Source organism: Leguminivora glycinivorella, chromosome 7, assembly GCF_023078275.1.
Source record: "Leguminivora glycinivorella isolate SPB_JAAS2020 chromosome 7, LegGlyc_1.1, whole genome shotgun sequence".
Classification (NCBI taxonomy): Eukaryota; Metazoa; Arthropoda; class Insecta; order Lepidoptera; family Tortricidae; genus Leguminivora; species Leguminivora glycinivorella.
The window spans coordinates 16,332,288-16,353,771 of record NC_062977.1 but is presented as its reverse complement, the minus strand read 5'-3'; the positions used below and the strand labels follow the sequence as shown (position 1 = coordinate 16,353,771).

The 21,484-nt window shown below is 36.9% G+C and overlaps 1 protein-coding gene across 1 annotated transcript; it reads left to right on the top strand.

Annotated features, from left to right (window-relative positions):
* Positions 1 to 2,086: 2,086 nt before the first annotated feature.
* Positions 2,087 to 21,461, top strand: LOC125227721 (telomere-associated protein RIF1). Its single transcript, XM_048132023.1, has 12 exons — positions 2,087 to 2,180; positions 2,439 to 2,670; positions 2,984 to 3,211; positions 4,774 to 5,036; positions 5,349 to 6,120; positions 6,208 to 6,380; positions 7,888 to 8,128; positions 9,318 to 9,507; positions 11,338 to 11,555; positions 14,488 to 17,664; positions 17,785 to 18,924; positions 19,348 to 21,461. Exons 1-12 carry the CDS (start codon positions 2,173 to 2,175, stop codon positions 19,660 to 19,662), a joined length of 6,957 nt encoding a protein of 2,318 aa, XP_047987980.1. The 5' UTR covers positions 2,087 to 2,172; the 3' UTR covers positions 19,663 to 21,461.
* Positions 21,462 to 21,484: the final 23 nt, after the last annotated feature.

The following is a 21,484-nucleotide window of genomic DNA, read 5'->3' as shown; positions in this document are numbered from 1 at the left end:
GATTGTGTGTCACCGTAAGTGCGTTTTCACATTATCCGATCCGATATTGGATATCGGACCGATAATCCATACATTACAGGCGCCATCTTGAATTGTTTCTATTGAAATCCTTCCGACATCCGATATCGGATCGGATAATGTGAAAACGGTCTAAGTACGCGTAAAAACCGCCGCGCATAGTAGTCGACCATCCAACGCGTACTTGCTCGTACGCCTATCACCCACTTGACGTCGCGCCAACACTTTATGGAAAAAGCGGGTTTTCGACAACTACCAATAAGATTTCAGACATTCAAAAATCTTCAATAATACTCAACTGTTTCGGTCGCACTCGTTTAAATATAGGATAGGATTAGTGTGAGCGAGACGGTCAGGAGATTGATTGTCAACATGATATCTATCATAAACACCGTTCGAAATGGCCTCATTAAAATCTAAATTTTAAATATATTGAAAGTAATATTACTAATCATTGACGTCACGCTCAAAATGAAAGAGATAGAAAATTTGACAGTATGGTACTCTTTTGCATGATTGTCATAATTCAAAATAAGAACAATGGCTTGCGTTGTAAACAGGGACTGAAACATGACACGAGCCCCTAGCGTCATCTATATACTTTTCACTGTAGCACTTGTAATGCCGTTGAACTACCGCGTGCGTATTTTAAAAAAAAACGACATTTTTATTCAAATGACACTCTTAGTGACATCTAGCGACATAGATTTACGGCTGCCAACGGGGTACGGTATTTAGTATGGACTCTGCTGGTCCTTTATAATCGTCCTTGATACTACTTACCTAATTATCAAGTGTGCCCTCTTCCTTTGAGGAGTTGGTCGGCCGACTCCCGACCGATTACGTTTATCAAATTTGAAATTCGATTAAATAGAATAAAATCAAAATTCCAATAACTCAAAAAGACTAGTATCCACTCGAGGCAGCTACTTATCTGTCATGTTCGAGAATTGGAATGAATGTTTAATTTCCATAGAAAATGCGAGCTGTTTTTTTGCTTACGACTAAATAAATACCTAGAAAATTTGAATTTCGCGCCATTTCTTTGGGTCAAGAATGAGGAGGCACACGCAAAGGTTACGACAGATGGCGCCACCCTATTAGTCCATACGTGAGAGTGAGAAGAGTTTTTTTTCTCTCACACTTATGTGAGATGACAGTGACATGCCTATACTTGCACAGGCGCCGCCAGGCGGGATAAAATGGGATAAAATGTTAGTGTGCCTCCTCATTGGTTGACCGTCTTTATTGTTGTTCTTCTATTGGCTTTTATAGATGTTGCAATAAATGCGTCATTTAAAAAAACTGTATACTACTTACTCTTGGACCCACGGAAGTATGTATAACTAAATCACTTGAACCAGGGCACATAGCCGGCCATGTATACCCATGGTTGGCCCAGTGATCACCAGGAAATCTAAATTGAAGTTACAGAATCGGCCTTTCTATACTATCCGATTTTTGAGTCTCACGCGTTCGAATTCAGAAAATTTTAACTGAAAATAACAAGCAAGTCACTGTTTTCAACAGGTATTTTAGTGACAAAATCCCCGTGCAAAATCCCGTATGCGAGATTCAAAAATTGCAAAGGTGCATTTTTCAAATTGTACTTGCGTGCAGCAACACTGGCAACTTTTAGGGCCTCCACAGACGGGAGACAAAACTGTTTTGTCTCCGTCGTATTTGTATGAAAAGTTGCGTCGCCTCGTGTGCGCACCTTCATACTAGCCCATAGACCGAGCGACGGAGACAAAACAGTTTTGTCTCCCGTCTGTGGGGGCCGTGGGGGTCGTATTATTTGATCTGTGGTGAAAGCCATCGTGTTTCTTTGTATCTACACAAAAAAATATTGGAACAGTAACAATCACGGAAGTATGTAACAATCATTTTTTTTCCATCGTATTTTATAAAATAATATAAATTAAAAAACAATTATTTGAAAAATACTGAATATTTAATTATTTTTCTTCTTATATTAAATCGAGTTTCAATCGAATCAATTCGATTGTTACAAGTATTTCGCGCCAGAAACGCACATCTGTCAAACAAATTGTTAATTTCGTTTCATTTGCACACGATCCAATATTTTTTGCAATTTTGCATTACTGAGAACATGAGATTCAGTAAAAATCACGTACTTTAGTGTTCTAATACATGTTAAGGTAATGAAGTGCCACTAGTGCAACGGATAACTTTTGTGTTTTGTTTGTTTTTCTTGTGGTAACCGTACAACGATACGCCGACAGTCTGTCACATCGTGTTAATTTAGGGCTATCCAGTTTAGTAGTTACTTGAAGATAACAAATCGTGTTTAGTTACGCATATAAAACTATTTGTAGACATGTATTGGATAAAACTAACAGCTATAAAATTTCGTGTTGTACAGATATATGTATAACCTTTCGTTGTACCTATTACAGTGACAAAATGTTGGACAAGCACCTCGAAATTCTAGAGGACACTGCATTTACTCTTGTTGGATCACGAAATCAACATTTTGAGGCAATTCTACATGTCCTCGATAAAGGAAATAGCCCAGGTGTTTCAAAACTTGAGAGAATATTGACAATATGTGTTCACGACCTGAAGAAAGACGCGCGGCACGCTGTGTTTTGCTTGAATATAATCACTAAGATTGTGACTAAACATCAGGTTTGGATATATTCTTGTTGTATTTTATTTTAATATGTACTTTTCAGTCACATGTTCACATTGCACTTAAATAAACTTTACAGAAATAACTTTAATTCTCTTTTAACTTTTCGATATTCATATGTAATTTGAAGTGAACTACTTACATTCTTTATTCTATTCAAACTACTCAAAAAAGGTCATAATAAGCTTACTGTGAGACTAGGATGGTCTGTAGATTATAATTACTTTATGTATGAAAATAAATGTAATTCCATATATTGCTAAATACTTTCATTACAGATCTTATAACATATCTTCATTTATCTTCCAGACTGAACTACCTGTATCAAAATTATCATCTTCAGCGGAGACAGTTTTAAACTTTCTTCTAACTGCTGCAGCATTGAACAGAGCAGAGTCACTGCAAACTATTAGCTTCAACACCTTGCTCACATACCCTGACAATGTTCTGGCAGGGCTTGCATCTGACTGCGAGGACATATATGAACTGTTCAACTTATATTGCCATCTTAAGATGCCTGTGGAAATCAGGTTCAAGGTATGTTACATCACCTCTTTGTACATCATTTCAGCATATTTTTTTTTTTTTTTATTTATAACAAGAAACTTACAACTATTTCACAAGACTCAATTCCGCCAAACTGAGGACAGTTTGTTGGCAGATACAGCGCTCGTATATCGCATATTTCTTATTCTACGCACTTAACTATATAACTTACATACTACCTAACTATAAGTGGACATTGCTGCGCACCCACTACACCGCCGCGGCTCGGCCCGTTCTCACCGTCACACCGTCTTTAACTCTCTTTGGGAACAAGTACACCGAACACACTGAAGTAGGTATTTAGCAACCTGAAAACACTGCTAGGCTTTGTAGAGGAGCTGGGGTGGCTAGAGTAGTGCTACCTCGTCTATTTCACGTAATAGGAACAATGGTTGTTGACTTGCGGAAAATGCCCAATAAAACTTACGAACTTTCTTTGCTGTTATCACCATACAAATTTGCATGTCACTTGGTAGAAGGTATGAGGGATAATAATGTAATACTTGCATACATAAATTCACATTCAGTGTATTGATCACTTTAGGAGATGTCTTATGTTAGGGAGTCCTTACACAAAATAACAACAACAACTTGGTACACCAACATTATTTTTATGCTGGCAAAATCCTCAATGAAAAATAATTGCAAAGGATATTGACAACCGGTCTGGCCCAGTTGGTAGTGACCCTGCCTGCTAATCTGCAGTCCCAGGTTCGAATCCCGGTAAGGGCATTTATTTGTGTGATGAACAGATATTTATTCCTGAGTCATGGTGTTTTCTTTTCTATGTATGTAAGTATGCATTTATCTATTTAAGTATGTATATTACCCATAATATTTATCTACTTAGCTTCAGCTTTAAGTTCTGTTTCGTATCCTTGACCTGTGTCGCCATCTAGTTCGAAAATAAATAGTACCTACATCGATCAATCGAAAGAACTCTCAGTCTTAACAACACAACTACTCCACACGAGATGGCGCGCGTTTCGTCACTAAAGCTCAGAGTGTATTTTTCTTTCGTGTTAGCCTTGACCTGTGTCGCCATCTAGTCTTTGAAGTAAATAATACTTACATCGACCGAAAGACTTCTGTCTCAACAATACAACTACTCCACACGAGATGGCGCGCGAAGAAAAACGCGTGAAAACTCGAAAATTCGCGTTTTCCGGGACCTAAGGATATGTTAGATCGATTTTTCACCCACGAAAACCCCCACATAACAAATTTCAGCGAAATCGTTAGAGCGGTTTCCGAGATCGTCGGTATAGATAAATAAATAGATAAATAAATAAATAAATATACAAGAATTCCTCGTTTAATAGTATAAGATATGCATTTATCTACTTAGCACAGCTTTGCATTGTTTGGGGCTAAGTTGATCTGTGTAAGGTGTTCCCAATATTTATTTATTCTATATTAGACTTGTTTCATTACTAAAATTAATGCTTATTAAATTATGAAGTTTTATTCAGGATCTAAATCAATATCTACCATTATCCATTTAAAACCTGTTGATTTTGAAAAGTATTTCAATAAAATAATCTTACTTTCAGCCCGTTAACCTAGCCCACAGAATAATGATCAGCCTAACTCCGGAAAAAAAGTCCACATTTGTGAAAAAAGGCCTAGCGGTATGGTTTTCAAGAGTGATTCCTATTGCTATGAATTACTTCCAAATTCAGACCATAGGGACTACACCCATGGTCATATCTATCATGGAACTGTTGGAAATGTTGACTGAAGAACTTACATCAATTGACTACAGTAGTAATCCTCAATGGCAGACAGTTTTGGAAAATATTTACAGCCCTAATGCGTAAGTGTGAACTTCTTAACTAAACTTCATAAGGTTTTCTGAGCAGTTTTTAAAATATTTGTGGTAGGTCAGGGTAGGTCAAGGTCGGGGCATCTGCAGAAACCTGCGCAATGCTCCATACAAACTTCCACCCAACATTTTAGGGAAGCGAGGGGTTAGAAAGAGACAGAAAGTAGCCTATGTCACTCTCCATCCCTTCAACTGTCTCCACTTAAAAAAATCACGTCAATTCGTCTCTCCGTTTTGCTGTGAAAAACGGACAAACAAACAGACACACACTTTCCCATTTATAATATTAGTATGGATTTACAGATATCCAGCTCAAATGAAAAACCTTTTATCAAGTGGCAGTGTTTTGTGGCACCGGATCTGGATGATCTTTATCAGACTGCTCAAAGCTCAAATAACTATGAACAAACCTGGAGTAGGCAGCCCTATCAACTCAATGTTGCCAGTAGTCGAAATGGCATTCAAAATGGACATCAAGAGCAGATGCAGAGCATTTGAATGTTGGAATGTCTTAATCGATAACTTCTCAGCTGAGACTAATGAGCTATTTGTTAACAAAAGAATAAAATTACTTATTATACCATTGAGATCAAATAATGCTAAAGTTGAAGAAACAGCCCTTGCCAAACTTGACACCTGGTGGCATCTTATAAAACAGTATGAAACCAGAGCAGACGAGAGGATGCTGTATCCATTTTTACACTTTTGTTTCGGAAGACATATACCTGAGAAGACAGCTTTGGTACCTGGCATGATATCACCGGCAGTTAAAAAAAATTGTGTTGAAGCATTTGTTGAAATGGTTGGGCATGTAAACTGTGAGGGCTGCGTTTCAAGACCTAGATTGAAGAGTAAAATAATCAGCCCTAAAGTATTAGTAGATCATTGGAGCGACTGGACACATTCACTGAAGATGGCGATAAAAGTATCCATAGAAGAAGATGTTGGGATCGGAAAACAGTCAATCATATGCGCTTGGAAGTCATTTGTGATGACCTTAGCTGAAATGCCAGAAAACAATATACGAAAAGATCTTTTTAATGACCTTTTGACCATTACAAAATTACTTGCACAGGTAAATAAATATTTGAGTTTTTTCTATTTATATTTTCGCATTTTTCCTAATAATTATAATTGAACTTGAAATAATGTATTTTTACAGGAGAGCTCAAATAATAGTAAGCTTGCAGACATAGTAAACAATGTCCTCTTTTCTTCACTTCTCGAGGAAACCCCACTGAAGCAGCTCCTCAAAACCAATGAGTTTCAAGGTGGACCAATACAAATAATTCTCTCCATTCTAACAGATTCCACATTTGTTGAGACCTGTAAACAGTGAGTATAGTATATTTATTATAGTGTATGCTGCATAAGGTTGATGTGTGGTGACACCATAGCTGGGCATTAACTCGTTAATCCGTTAATCGTTAATTAACGAAGTTAACATTTTGGTTAACGGATTAACTTTTAAGTTAACTTTAAAAAATGTTAACGGATTGGTTAACTTCCGTTAAATTTATTCGAGTCCGTTAATCGTTAATCCAGTTCTGCACGCGTCGAGTAATACTTGCTCTGCCCACTACTGTAAAAGCCCGGAGTACGGCGAAACCTAGGATTTTTCCGTAAATTCACAGTCTACAGACCAATTGGTGCCTTTGGATCACTTGTTCGAGACCTGCTAATGTTTATTAGTCCTACTGCACCCATCACTAACTGGGAAATAGAATGCAAATCATCAGGCATTACACACAAATCGCCCGCTATCTACTACTAAGTTACCGTGGATCACAACTTCGATTAGAGGTGTCTCAATCCGAGGAACCCACGCACCATGACTACGACCGCATGAATGACCCAATATCTACAAGTCACCAAAGTAAGACCTAGGATTTACCGAACCAACCTCGGTATAAGTACAAAGAGAACAATATTTAGTAACATTTCGCTTTTACCAATTGGCAGCTGGGATTTTTTAAGAGATTTTGGCGAACTTCGGGCTTTTACATTTACAATAACATATAAACTTACGCAAATACTGAATAGTTCACAGGTAGTTGATGCAACTCGCTATAGTAAAATTATTTTCTTATCACGATTAACGGATTATCGATTAACTTTAACTTCCGTTAAATTTGTTGAAATGTATCGCTTTAACGATTAACGAAGTTAACTTTTATAGTAACGGATTAGCGATTATCGAAGTTAACTATTTGATTAACGGTGCCCAGCTATGGGTGACACCTATGGCATATACACTTTATACTAGCTTTTGACCGCGGCTTCGTTCGAGTTAGAAAGATACAAAAAGTAGCCTATGTCACTCCATCCCTTCAACTATCTCCACTTAAAAAAATCACGTCAATTCGACGCTCCGTTTTGCCGTGAAAGACAGACAAACAAACACACACACACATTTTTTCCCATTTATTGTATAATATGGATTATTTGTTAGTGTATTGCTGCATAAGGTTAAAGTGCAGGGACACCTATGGCACTTTATATAATCATAAATATGTTGGCTGAATCGATCTGCACATTTTTGATTATTTTTACAAGGCTATGTGTATAAAAGGAAAATACTTTGGCGGGTAACGTATTTAGTTAAAAGTTTATAATGTAATTTTTAATACTATTTTGTACAAGCGACTTTTTAGTCAAGTTGGGAATACACATAATACATTACAACATTATTAGATGTCATTAGTTTTTTGCTCGGCCAAGCAACCTCGGATGAGGCACGTCTACATAATATTTGCCGCGCGAGCACATTGCCTCGCGAAGCGACGTGCCTGTGTGGATCCCGTTTTTTAACGTTATTAATAATATAATTTTATTTTTCCAGGCATAACAACCAAGATTTACTCACAAATCTAAAGCTAATAACCGAATTTCTGATACTGGAGTGCGGACATCTAGAAGACAAGGCGATAAAATGGCTGATCAAAGACGTACCACCTCACGATGGCTCACTACAGCTATGGACAGCTCTCGCAAAAGCCTTGAAAGTTGAGTCGAGGCAGGAGTTGCAGCAGATGAGTAATCTACTGCTATGGCCGCTGTTGAACTTGGATTATTTTATTAATGTATGTATCTAGTTTTTAAGTTATCTGGTGATAATGGCTGTATTTCTCAGACAGGAGTAATATTTAGAAGACAAGCTTAATGTGATGGATAAATTTAGTAAAATTTAGCAGTACATAATACTCATGTATTATTGAACTTTGTTGATGCTCCATCATCAATAACTACTGAACCTTATATCTGTTAAAACTACCTACATCAAAATTTAGGCGATTCCTTTCATAAATCACAGAAACACAAAAACATTCTGCCATAAGACATTTTGGTTTAGTTTGACCTTTTCACGTTGTCTACAAACCATATTGTATGTATGTATTCTTTATTTGCTATAGATTGTGACATTTACGAGGACGCGCAGATTCGTCATATCTAAACTTTAGTAGCATGGCAGTACTAATCAAATCACGCGTCTTCATGACATCACCATCATAATATCAGCCCTTTATCGCCCCCTGCTGAGCATTGGAGTCCCTTCTAGTACGCCACTTGTCCCGACCCTGCCTTAGTCCCATCCAGCTGGCCAGTCCTCGTGAATATCGATTAAGGTCCGACCGAGATCTCGGTCTCGGCATTCTCGGCCAAAAATCGGGCCGAGATCTCGGTCTCGGCTCTCGGCCATAATGGGCCGAGATTCTCGGTGAAACCGAGACTCAGATTATGAATTTATTGCGCACTCGCGTCCAATCGGTTTTTAGCTACCCTTTGATTACATCGCCCGTTTGGTATCCCGATTTTAGTGATTTTGGTAGGTTCTTTATCGATATTTCTCTATAAGCTATGGCGCCTGCTTACCGAGCCGTATACTTGTTTATCAAATTATCACTGATGTAGTCTATTTTGCTACGGTAGATAGGTAAGGGGTGCGGTAGGTTTGGGTAGTTACGGAACCAAACACTAAACACGGCCCTACATGTTCCTGGATTCCTGATTAATAGGCGAATTTCGGTTATGAAAACGTTTTTTGCAAAAATTGCATGTTTTTCGCTGTTTATAAATTCTCGGTCTCGGTCTCAGCCGAGAATCAAATTGAATCTCGGTCTCGGTCTCGTTCTCGGCCGAGACAAAAATATCGTTCTCGGTCGGACCTTAATATCGATCTATAAGTAGTTCGACTAACAATATTTCTTGTAAGTAGATGATCAGCTACAGATTAAAAAACTTTTATACCAAAATGCAATAATATATTTCCAGGTCGAGGCAGCTGCATTGACATGGAACAACTTGTACTGCGTAATGCACATAACGACGATGCAAGCCATCTTTTTCCACATGGAAATAGACCGAATAATCACGGAAAACTTTAATAAGGGACCCAAGGCGACGTTCTTCGTTCTATGCGTCTTACTGGCTGTCATTAAGATTAAAATCATCACGAGGACATGTAAGTTTCCTAATCTTATACTTTTAAACGAGCAATTCTTGTATATTTATTTATTTATATATACCGACGATCTCGGAAACCGCTCTAACGATTTCGCTGAAATTTGTTATGTGGGGGTTTTCGGGGGTGAAAAATCGATCTAGCGTAACCTTAGATCCCGGAAAACGCGAATTTTCGAGTTTTCATGAGTTTTTCTTTCGCGTTAGTAAACGTAAAATATGGTCGTTAATTTCGCCGCGCGCGCATCGATTCCGCTTAGCTCAGTCGTACGAGGTCGGTCTAATGTACGCAAATAGATCGTAGGTGTCAGGGTTTCGAATCCCGGCCAGAAATTAAGTTTTTGTTTTTTGTCTTTTTTTTGTTTTTGTATTTATAAGAGTTTTTTTTTATCTAAAGACGTGATATATTAAAATAGAACCGAGCGAAGCTCGGTCGCCCAGATATTTATAATTTATTGACCGCGTTTGTATTCATCTAATGTGTACTTATCATGTCCAACACGATTCGGCATGATGTGTTATATTATGTGGGTAGCTTGTTGTGCAATTTTCGATATACCGATGATGACATTTTATTCACGTGGCAGGGAAAAGGTTAAAGCATATTTTATATGTGCTAAAGTAAAAGTCCAAATACTACACTAGTTAAACATGAAAGGAAATGAAAATTCGATACAAATACTACTTAGGTTGTATGGCCGAAAGTATACTACAGCAATTCCCGTCAACTTTGTACAAAAATTAAGGGAAAAGTTAAATTTGTTTTTATTAATTCCTATTTTGTTACCAAGATTTTGTTGATGAATTGAGATTTTATTAAGTTTTATTTCGTCATTAAGGTTCTCTAGTATCTATATTTTCTTAATTATAACAATTATCCTGTATATATCTTACGAAAGTCGAATTATATTACTAAATGTTGGTAACAAAATAGGATCAATTAAAATTTGCTGACGTGGCATTGTACAAAGTTGACGGGAATTGCTGACTAACCTTTTTATTCATAAAGGTTCACTAAAGTTAAAAAGCCATTAAAATCGTTTGTCCTTTTCTATCACACCAATACGAGGGAAAAACTATTTTTATCGGCTTGATAACTTTAGTGTGAATTGAATAAGGGGGTAAAGTGTTTAATGTTACTTGTGTCTGTTTTATTATGATAGGTATGAGCAAGTTATAGCTTATAATATTATAAAGCAAGAGAATCATTGTAGATTCATGTTTATATCAAATCTGTGATATGTAATTATGTATCATGTGTTGAAGATTATTTGGCTCTGTTTCTAGGTGGTATGTCAGTCTATAATAAGAAATAATATATAATTTAACCACTGTAGGTAGTGTTTTCGGGGGCATGAACAAACCAAAGAAGTTTCAGAGGATTTGGAAAGGTTTGGTTATACATATTTTAATAACTGTAGTAGTCATAGTAGTAGTTCTTGGTAATATCACTCTATGTGGTAGGAAGTATATAGGGTCTTTCAAAATAAATGCTCATGCTGCTGATTCTGATAGGTACATCAGTCAAAACACCAAAGTTAGTTATAATATTGTAAAAATATTTGCAAAAAAAAGTACAACAGGTGGACTTATATTTGTAGACAAGTAGTTTGATTAATATTTTATTGCTATCCTGGCAGGCATGCATGGTCGCGCGATAAATGATAAAACATCAGACCGCCCCTATCGCACTATTTGTTAGTGGGATAGGGGATAGGGACGGCCTGATTTTTTATCAATTATCGCGCGACCATGCTTATACGCCTGGTTGTATAAATCATGACAGGAAATCTGATAAAAAATATAATTATTTCAATAAATTTATTTTCAGACGATGGAATAAACAAAGAAGTTAAGATGTTACAGGACGTAATGTGTAAATACAATGACTATGAAGAAATCAAAGAAGTATTCCCAGTACTGATTGATACGGTGGACCTACTATCGACAGCTGCCACAAATGAGCGTATGGTCGGGGAATATATCCAAGAAATCTTTGTAATTGGAAGGAAAGCATTGAACATCATGCTTAAATATTTTAAACGAGGCGTAAGTACAATATTTTCGTATTTTTATATCATAATTAAGACTCATTCATTTAAGAGGCCTTATTCCTAAAGACGAGCGTTTTTTGCAAAATAGAACCTTTTTCATTCAAAATTATAAAGAAACTATAAATGATTATTAAAAAAATGATAATGTTCCTAAAAGTACATATCTTAAGCTAGAAAGTCAATTGGTACTACTTTAAAATATGTCTTTTTATACTTCCGAAAAATCAGTTTTTTCGGAAGACGTTTTCAAATTTCGTAGTGGAATAGCTCGTTTAGAATCGTGATTGTGCTGTTAAAAATGTTATTTGGGGTAATAAATGATCACAATCCTATTTGTTATATCCTGTACGAGTTAGCTAATACTTTGACATTTTAAGATTTACTTGAAATGGTGGATAAATAACCTTCCGTATCCTCCCCATTTTTTCGATAAAAGGAGGTTTACATTATGTATTTTTCCTGCGATTTCTGCATTTTTTGTAACTCTTAAATAATATTATCCTAAACTAGAACTTCTTATTGACCTATAAAAAAAAAATCATACATATAAGACATACCTTTCTGTCGATAGATATGTTTTTAAAACACCTAAAATTCGAATAAAAGACACTGTGCTAACGCGAGCCCGCTCAGTCTGCGCCGAGCGCTCGAAGACAACGGACCTGCGTTTGATCGTCCGGCGCACCTAGCTTTCGTAAGCAGCGCGATAGTTCCGAGAAGTGCCGTAAACTGCGACTAAACAAATCTTGATCCTTTTTACACCTTATGCAATTTTAGCATTCGACATGCTTTTCATATGATTTTGGATTTTAAGTTATACGTGAAGTTTGTTGAGAGTTTGAATTATTATTATATTTTGGGACCAGGATGAGGTTCTGGTTCTCATGATGATGGAGTCAGGCAGGAGATGTTCAACAGAACTGCTATTCTACTTATCATAACTCCACCATGTTTGGGCTCTTTAGATTTGGGCTGATGAGCACCATCGATCTAGATGAGGTCCAAGGTCTCATGATGGAGTCAGGAGGTGGTCAACAGAACTGCTATTCTCCTCATCATAACCCCATCATATTTGGGCTCATTAGATTTGGGCTGACGAGCACCATCGAACTAGATGAGGTCCAAGGTCTCATGACGGGGTCAGGAGGTGGCCAACAGAACTGCTATTCTCCTCATCATAACCCCATCATGTTCGGGCTCATTAGATTTGGGCTGACGAGCACCATCGAACTAGATGAGGTCCAAGGTCTCATGATGGAGTCAGGAGGTGGTCAACAGAACTGCTATTCTCCTCATCATAACCCCATCATGTTTGGGCTCATTAGATTTGGGCTGACGAGCACCATCGAACTAGATGAGGTCCAAGGTCTCATGACGGGGTCAGGAGGTGGCCAACAGAACTGCTATTCTCCTCATCATAACCCCATCATGTTCGGGCTCATTAGATTTGGGCTGACGAGCACCATCGAACTAGATGAGGTCCAAGGTCTCATGATGGAGTCAGGAGGTGGTCAACAGAACTGCTATTCTCCTCATCATAACCCCATCATGTTTGGGCTCATTAGATTTGGGCTGACGAGCACCATCGAACTAGATGAGGTCCAGGGTCTCATGATGGAGTCAGGAGGAGGCCAACAGAACTGCTATTCTCCTCATCATAACCCCATCATGTTCGGGCTCATTAGATTTGGGCTGACGAGCACCATCGAACTAGACGAGGTCCAAGTTCTCATGATGGAGTCAGGAGGTGGTCAACAGAACTGCTATTCTCCTCATCATAACCCCATCATGTTTGGGCTCATTATAAATATGTGGAAGGTCGTTAATAATAATAAATGTTTTATTAGGGTACCCCTACATGTAAAGAGGGGACAGATATTTTTTTTTATCTACTACTTTTTTTTTATCTGTATTAGTATACATTCAATATTTTTTTTTTTAATCGGTCCAGTAACAACGGAGATATCGAGGAACAAAGATAAAAAAATAAATAAACATACAGACGAATTGAGAACCTCGCCTCAAATCTCTCAGATTTGAGGCGACGGTTAAAAAGTGACACATCATGAGCAGTTCCAATGCACCAAATGTCACTGTTCTGGACGTAAGTGCATGCTGTTCTTATAAAAATATGAAAGTCACTATAACTGTGCCGTTTAGATTTAGGGAGTTCCGGTCTGACCATCATCAACAGTTCCACTGCACCAAATGTCATTGTTCCGTACGTAAATGCATGCTATTCATATAAAAACACAAAAATCGCTATATGTATGCCTTTCAGACTTGAGGAGTTCCCTGGATTTCTCCAGGATCCCATTATCAGAACTGGGTTCTGATAAAAATGGGACCAATCAGTATGCATATACATTCAATAAAAAAACAGAAATCACTATTAAACTATTCTCTAATTTCAAGTTCCTAACTAAAATTTTCCTAATAAAAAAAAAACAAATTGATCCCGATACAAACTTTCACCCCTTCCCTTTCCCTCTACTAGGGGTGTAAATTTTCATAATCGATTCTTATCTCTTCGAAATTTTGTTAATGCAATCTATACAAATTTCGACTTTCTAGCTTTCGTAGTTTCGGCTCAGCGGTGTTGGTTGTTGAATCAATCAATTAGGAAACCTGTATTTATATATGTATATGTAGACTACTATACTTTTACTACATTCATACACCTTATTTACTACTACCATACCATGAACAGGAAATTCCCCGTATAAAATTGAAAATTATGTTATTACCAATTTAATTCAAAACTATCAAGATTATTTGTGTCGGCGTTGAAACGCGCGTTGAGTTGCAGGTGCTCGCGTACCGAGTGCCAACGCCATCTATCGATGGCCGTTTCGTGAAATTGATGAGCGCTCTAAGGAATAAGGAGTCTTAAGCATTCACATTGAATATAAAATCTGTATTTCCAGGATTCAACTGGAGAGGTGCTTCTGGTGAAAGTTATTGACGCTTTTGAACATCTTTTCAAAACTGAAGGTGGAAGTGAATTCAAAATCATTTTACTGGACGAGTTACTTGTGTGTCGAACTTTGTTTACTACAATACCTGCCAATTTGGATGCTGTGTTAAAACTTATTATGGCAGACGAGGGTATTGATGAATCGGTGAGAGCCAAAATTAAGGCGTCTTTTGAAACTAATAATGAAGCCAAGGACTCAAACAACAAAGTTTCAAAACCTGAAGGTCAGGATGAAAAGAAGTTTACAACGCCTGTAACAAAAAGCACTAAAAAGGAGCCAAAAAAGAAAGAAGCTAGTATCATAAACACAGTAGTGGAAAATGGTGAAGAATTTGCGGTAATCAAGTCTAATTGGAAGTTCAATCCTCGAAAACTTACGGAAAATCAAAAAGAAAAACTGAAAAGGAAAAGAGAAGATATTCCAGCTTTGTATCAGGACTTATCACAATCACAGGATGAATTTAAGCTTAAATCTTGGAAAACAGATTCTCAAGATGCATCAACGACAAATAGTAGATCAGCTAGTACACCATCTAATGATAATATTTCAACTATCAAAAACATGCCTGGTACTGATATAGTCCCTAAAATAATTGATAATTTTTTCTCTGACACTCCTAAGACCACAGAAAAGAACGAAAATAAACAAACAGATAGCCCAAAACAGAACAAAGTTGACCAAACAAAGTCTTCTCCGGCAGTGAAAACACCGCGAATGGCTTTGAAAGACAGAATTTTTCGTAATGTTAGAAATTTGATGGAAAATTCCACTGTACCAAAGGATGGATCAACGAACGCCGATTTGTTAAATCAAACAGTTAATACCAACACATGTAGTACGCCAGTATCGAAATGTTTAGAAACTAAAAATCTAGTTAACTCGGCACCATCACAAATAAATCCTGACCGGCCGGCTCGTGTCAAGAGAAAACCGAAAAAGTTTGACGACTCAGAAGTTTTCTTACAAAAGAAAAGACGCAACTCTACTGCTCAAAACGAGTCACAATCACTAGACAAAAATGATGTGTTAGAAAGTGTAAATAACATAATAGAGCAAAAGAATGAAGATATAAATGAGAAGCAAAAGAAAGAAGATATAAATGGGAAGCAAAATAATGAAGATATAAATGAGGAGCAGAAGAATGAAGATATAAATGAGACTCTTAAAGATGCGACAGCTTCAGTAAACAACATTGAAATGAATGTCGGCGAAGTCAGAAAATCGCCTGTGAATGAAAACGCCAACGACAAAGAAGCGCCCATTAATGACAACGAAATTGTGACTAACGTTGAAAAAGTTGACACAGAAAAAGATACAGTACCAGCAAAAGTATCCCCATCGCCCACCAATAAGCCTGTTGATAAACATCCGGAAAATTACAATGGTTCCAAAGCAAATCTTGAAGACACTGAGAAATGTTCACAAAGCGACACATCTATCGACAAATCCATAGAAGAAACACAGCAGCCTGAACCAAAAAAAGATTCATCGCTTGGTAATACATCCACCCCAAAAAATATTACTAAGAAAAAAGATTCTGGCGAGACGAAGTCAACTTCCAAAAAGAAGTCGAGAATTGAAAAAGAACTGGCCATAGATATGGTAGAGGGTCATCCATTTTTAAAACTACAATCAGATAAACGAGTAACAAGAAAAGGTTTAACAGAGTCACCAGTCGGTGGTCGCAAAATGCGTTTAGCCGATAAACTAAACAAATCAAAAACTGAACCAAAGAGTGCTACAAAAACTGAGCCAAAGAGTGCTACGAAAACGAAAAAAGGTTCAAGCAATACAGAAGTTTCAAAAGAGAAGACCAGAAAAAATGCCAGTGATACGTCAAAATCGCCTGTTACAGTTTGCGAAACACAGGATATTAGCCCTGATGCTACACAAGATCTTTCTGAAGATTTCATTGAGAGCTCTCAAGATACGAACACAACAATATCAGTCAAATCATTCAGAAGGTGTGCTGATAAACCATCTAGTAGTTCAGAAAGCATCGATAAAACTGTTTCAGAGACACAAGATTTAGTTGACAAATCTTCCCAAGAAATAAATACAAGCGCTGACGTCATAATGTCTCAAGACATTAAAGATGACACCGAATTACCTGCCAACAAGACTGACGTCCAAAACAATGTTATAATGGATTTGACAGAGGAAATGGACACAGAGCCGGTACGCTCTGGAGATGTAATAATTATCAATGACGACGATCCTGTAATTGATTTAAATACCGAATGTGAGCCAGGTCCAGGACCTGATACACTTGAACTTGCAAATGCGGATACACAACCTACAGATCCCTCCCAATTTGTAAATGAAACAAATGCATCCATTGAAATGAGTCAGAGTGTTATACCAGAGAACAAAGATAATAATGAGAAAACGGTTTCAAATGTTGATAAGAGCCAGCTTACTACCACTGCCGATGACAGAACCGTAACCCTTATTGATATAACTCAAAATGAAGAAACAGGCGCTTCGTCTCCTTCCATTGACGCTGACCAAAGAAAAAAAGATTTCTTAAACAATACTTCAGAAATTTCTCCTATAAAAGCCTTAAGCCCAATAGAACCTAAGTCGCCTGTATCTGAAAACAGCAACGATTTCCTGGTAATAAAACTGTCTGGACCGGTACAAATAAACGGCGAACCCGTAGAAACAGCCAATTCACCTGAAATATTTACAGAAGAAAAAAATTCACCAGACAAACGCGATCAATCTCCTCCCCGACCAGAGGCCACGGTTACTAACAGTAGTCCTAGTTCTTCACTATCTCTGAAGAAAAATCGGCCTCAAGTACGCAGTGGTGGTCGTGCGGCGCAAATGTTAGGCCTCTGCGTACCGGACAGATTACAGACAATAAAGCATGTTGAAAGACCTGAAACTGAAGAACCTAAGAAAAGCAGTCCTGTGAGTACTCCAGCTCGTAGGAACCTAAGAATGTTATACCAAACAGCTCAATCGACAGATAGCGGAAGTTCCGATGAAAAAGAAGAAACAGACAATTTCCTGAAATTTAGAAAAGCTTTGCCCAGTGCCGATAGCAGTCCTGCTGGACCCATTCTGAAAAGAAAGCTTGCTGATATTGCTGACGAGACCACAGTGTCACCAGCGAATAAGGTGAGTTTTTATTTATTACTAATATAATTGTCTATGTCAGTTTACATATTGAGTTAGATTAACAGACATATTATTGCACCTCTAAAAGTATTGAGCTAATAATATAATTTTGCTTTCCAGAGGAAACGAGTCAGTTTTCATGACCCAGTGTCGACGTCTGTGTCTGTTCAGAAGTATATAGAGACATGTGGAGTACGATCACCTCAGAGCTCAGCACTTAAACGGCTGGAGCGGCATTTACGCCACCAGTCTCCAAAGAAACTTGATAGTATGTTTAAACTCGACACTGCACTAACTACAACGATTGAAAGTTTCGGCAATGAACCTTCCAGTAGTAATGACACAGAATTGAGCTCTCTAGAACAGACCCCTGCCGCAGAAATAGTTAAAACTAGTGAATTGAATGACACAGATCCAATATTCCCAGATCTCATAAATTGTAAGGATTCTATAGACAACATCGCTTCAGAACTATCGTCGCCTGGAATGAAGGACCTATTTGTAAAAGAACTTGGAGGGATTGAAACTGTGGGTGATTTCGCGAAGTTGACTGAACTTGATGTACATAGAACTTGCATCAAAGCTCCTAAAGTACAAGTGGCCAAAAAAGTATTAGAAGATTATGCATCCAAAAAAGATAAAATGTTGAAAGCTAATAAATCAGTGGAACCTACCGCAAACAAAGAACTTACAGTAACAGTGTCTGTTAGAAAATCTGGAAGAGATGAAGTAATGGAGGTAGATAAAATAGCCGAAGCTACTGTGAGTACAGATGTCACAGTAACGACAAGGCGAACTAGAAAAAATGACTTAGTGTCAGGGGATAAAGCTAGCGATCTGAAAGAAAAAGTTACTGAACCTGAACCCATTAAAATAACTAAAAAACAAGTCGCTAAGAAATCGCCTAAAAAGGACAAGAAAATGGAAGTGGAAGAATTGGTTGATCTATCAAGGGACACTGAGGATAAAATTAACGGAACTGCTGCTAAAGTGCCTAAATTGGTTTTGACTAAAGTAGATAAAATAATGGAAGTGGATGAACCAGTGAAGCAAACTGTAAATGTAGATCTTAAAGTCGCAACAAGTGTTGGAATACAAACTAATATATTGATGTGCGAAACTGAAACCCAAACGTCATTGATATTGCAAAGAATCTCGTCAACTCAAACTGACGAAGTAACCATGAAGCAAATAAGTTCACAGACAATTGAGTCAGGCAGCAAATCTACTGAAGATATTATATCATCATGTATCAAAGATGTAAGTATTCTTAATCCTTATTTTTTAACTTTCTATTACAGACAATACAGACATGTTACAATTTTGGGAACAACCCAAATTACATTCATAAAAATTGCAATACTTTATAAAAATAAAAACAGTAAATTTTACTTAATTCTTTACATCTGTCTCCCATTTGAAAAAGTCTCTGTATCAGCCTTAAATACTTTAAATATTGCCTGTTATAAAATTTCACCTTGTTTTGTGTTTGTTTTTAACTAGTTATTATTAGCAAGAGATAAATTATAAACAATAAAGAATGTTAAATGCAAAAGAAACAGTAACAAAGTGTTAAGAGCTCTGTAGGCTTTTCCAGAAAACTTGGTCACTTTTTCTTTAGCAATAAGTATGACATATATTTCAGTTTTTTCAATTTTAATCATTCTGTCATTATTATTTCAGAAAAAAGACTTCATCTCAAAATTAGGAGAACAATTAGAAAACGTATCGAAACTGAAGCTGGCAGAATCTCTACCTGTAAAAGACTGCACGGACTTGCTTGTGAAGAAAATGACAAATTCGGATGCCAACATTGTTTTGAACAGTGTGATCCAGCGAGGTTGTGAATTGCATGCAAATGGACAGAGCGGAAACAAAGAATTGTCGTATCTGCAAAATTATCTGTGTGACAAGTTTGATGTTAAAGACTTGATACTATTTTGTAGTCAGATGATGCAAAAAGTGTATGACAAGAGTATTGCTGATAAACATGTGTGAAATGTCACCAGTTTCAAAAGTAGGTTCCTTTTGATTTTATTTTAGTTGTCTCACAGTAGAAAAAGATGACGAAGATATTATAGAATCGGTTCCAAATAAGTTGGTAACGATTTTGATACCTTTACAAGGGTTCATAAACGTTTTAATAATAGAACTACCGTGAGACACCTCGTTACGGAGCGAAACATGTCGAGCTACCTTCGATAATTTTACGTGAGTTACCCGATTTAACATGTTTAATAGGTTCATAAACATCATAATTTCATCAAAGTTTGAAGATTAAAATAACATTTGCACCCGCTCGGCTGTCAAATCATTGCTAACTTATTTTGGAGTAACCTTCGGCAAGGCTGTCAAATCATTGCCAGCTTATTTTGGAGTGACCTTAACTTTGCATTTTGTGACAAATTTATTTATACGAGATTTACTGTATCCGTTTTTAAATCGACATAATTGATTAACTATACTTATCATAGTTAGTGTACATATTTTAGAATTGGACTGAATTAGAAACTAGTTTTGGTATAAGCAATAGTGCCTTTTTGCGCTTTAGTGATTTAAAAACACTTGAATGTGCTCATTTGTATTGTTTCACTTGCCCAGTTCTTTTGTGGCATTTGGGACAGCGAGATTGTTTAGTATGTGTATATATACTATATTGTTAGGCGACATATAAAATTCACTAACTGGATAACAGTGCCAACATACTCGTAGGAATAATTCTTGTTGATCATAATGATTATGATTTTGTAGTTGGTGAATTTTGTTGTCATCTGACGATATATAGAATTAGATTCAGGCTATATATGATTTGTAGGGAAAAATAAGGCGCGGTATATCAAACATACTTGTATTTCTATATAAGAGTATGTACAGTATTGTATAATATTGTAGCCAAAGTGCAAAATATATCGTAAAATACCTTTGTTAAAATAAAGATGTAAGGTCAATCGGGATATTTACATTTGATGGGATAACTGCGTCTTTTTAAGATCTTTTGTAAACGAAATATATGAGAATTATGATCGTCATATAAATTGAAAGTTTTGGTGACTATGGAGAGGGTTGTAATATTTATCAAAAGAAGACATCTTCAAAAGACGCGTGTAATCCACCAGATCCAAAAACCCCGGTTGACCTTGCGTTCCAATATATTTGGCGCTTTGGCTGTCACGAAATATTCGATGATCACTGTACTTGAGACATGATTCATACGAAGGTGTCATCAAATACAACCGTGCCTTTCATCTGTCAAGTGTGATGACATGAATGTTCGTGACTTGCTGTTCTAAGTACAGGTTAGACATACTTCTAAGTAGTTTTCCAATAAAAATCATCAGAATGTATGGATTACATTGGATTGTCAGATGAGACTAACGCGATAACTTAAGTTATTTAAATTACGTTAGACTTATTTGTAAGTATTTTTATAATGAAAAATAAAACATCAACAGATTATCAAAACTAGTTTTATTCAATATAAAACATGTCAATAATATTTACAATATATTCAGTCATGTTGACCGCGAGCGATCACATTAGGCATAGGACAGGACTACGATTAGGGGTCGTGCCTACTAATAAGTTATCGTAAATAGTATTGAAGTGCAAGTTTGCTGTGCCTGTACTATTGTTTTATGATCATTCATAGTTTGAACAATAACAAGTAATTATGCTTAGAATAAATTTAAAAGTGGAAAATGTCTGCCTTGGGTGAGACTTGAACTCACGGCAACTGGATCGATACTCCAGCGCTCTGCCAACTGAGCCATCAAGACTTCAACCAAGCCAGCGAAGTTTTCCACCCCTAAGGTCAATGGGA

Coding starts and splice junctions, on each gene's coding strand:
- LOC125227721 (XM_048132023.1), top strand. Junction 8,129..9,317: donor ACTTGGATTATTTTATTAAT/GTATGTATCTAG, acceptor ATATATTTCCAG/GTCGAGGCAGCTGCATTGAC. Junction 11,556..14,487: donor TTAAATATTTTAAACGAGGC/GTAAGTACAATA, acceptor CTGTATTTCCAG/GATTCAACTGGAGAGGTGCT.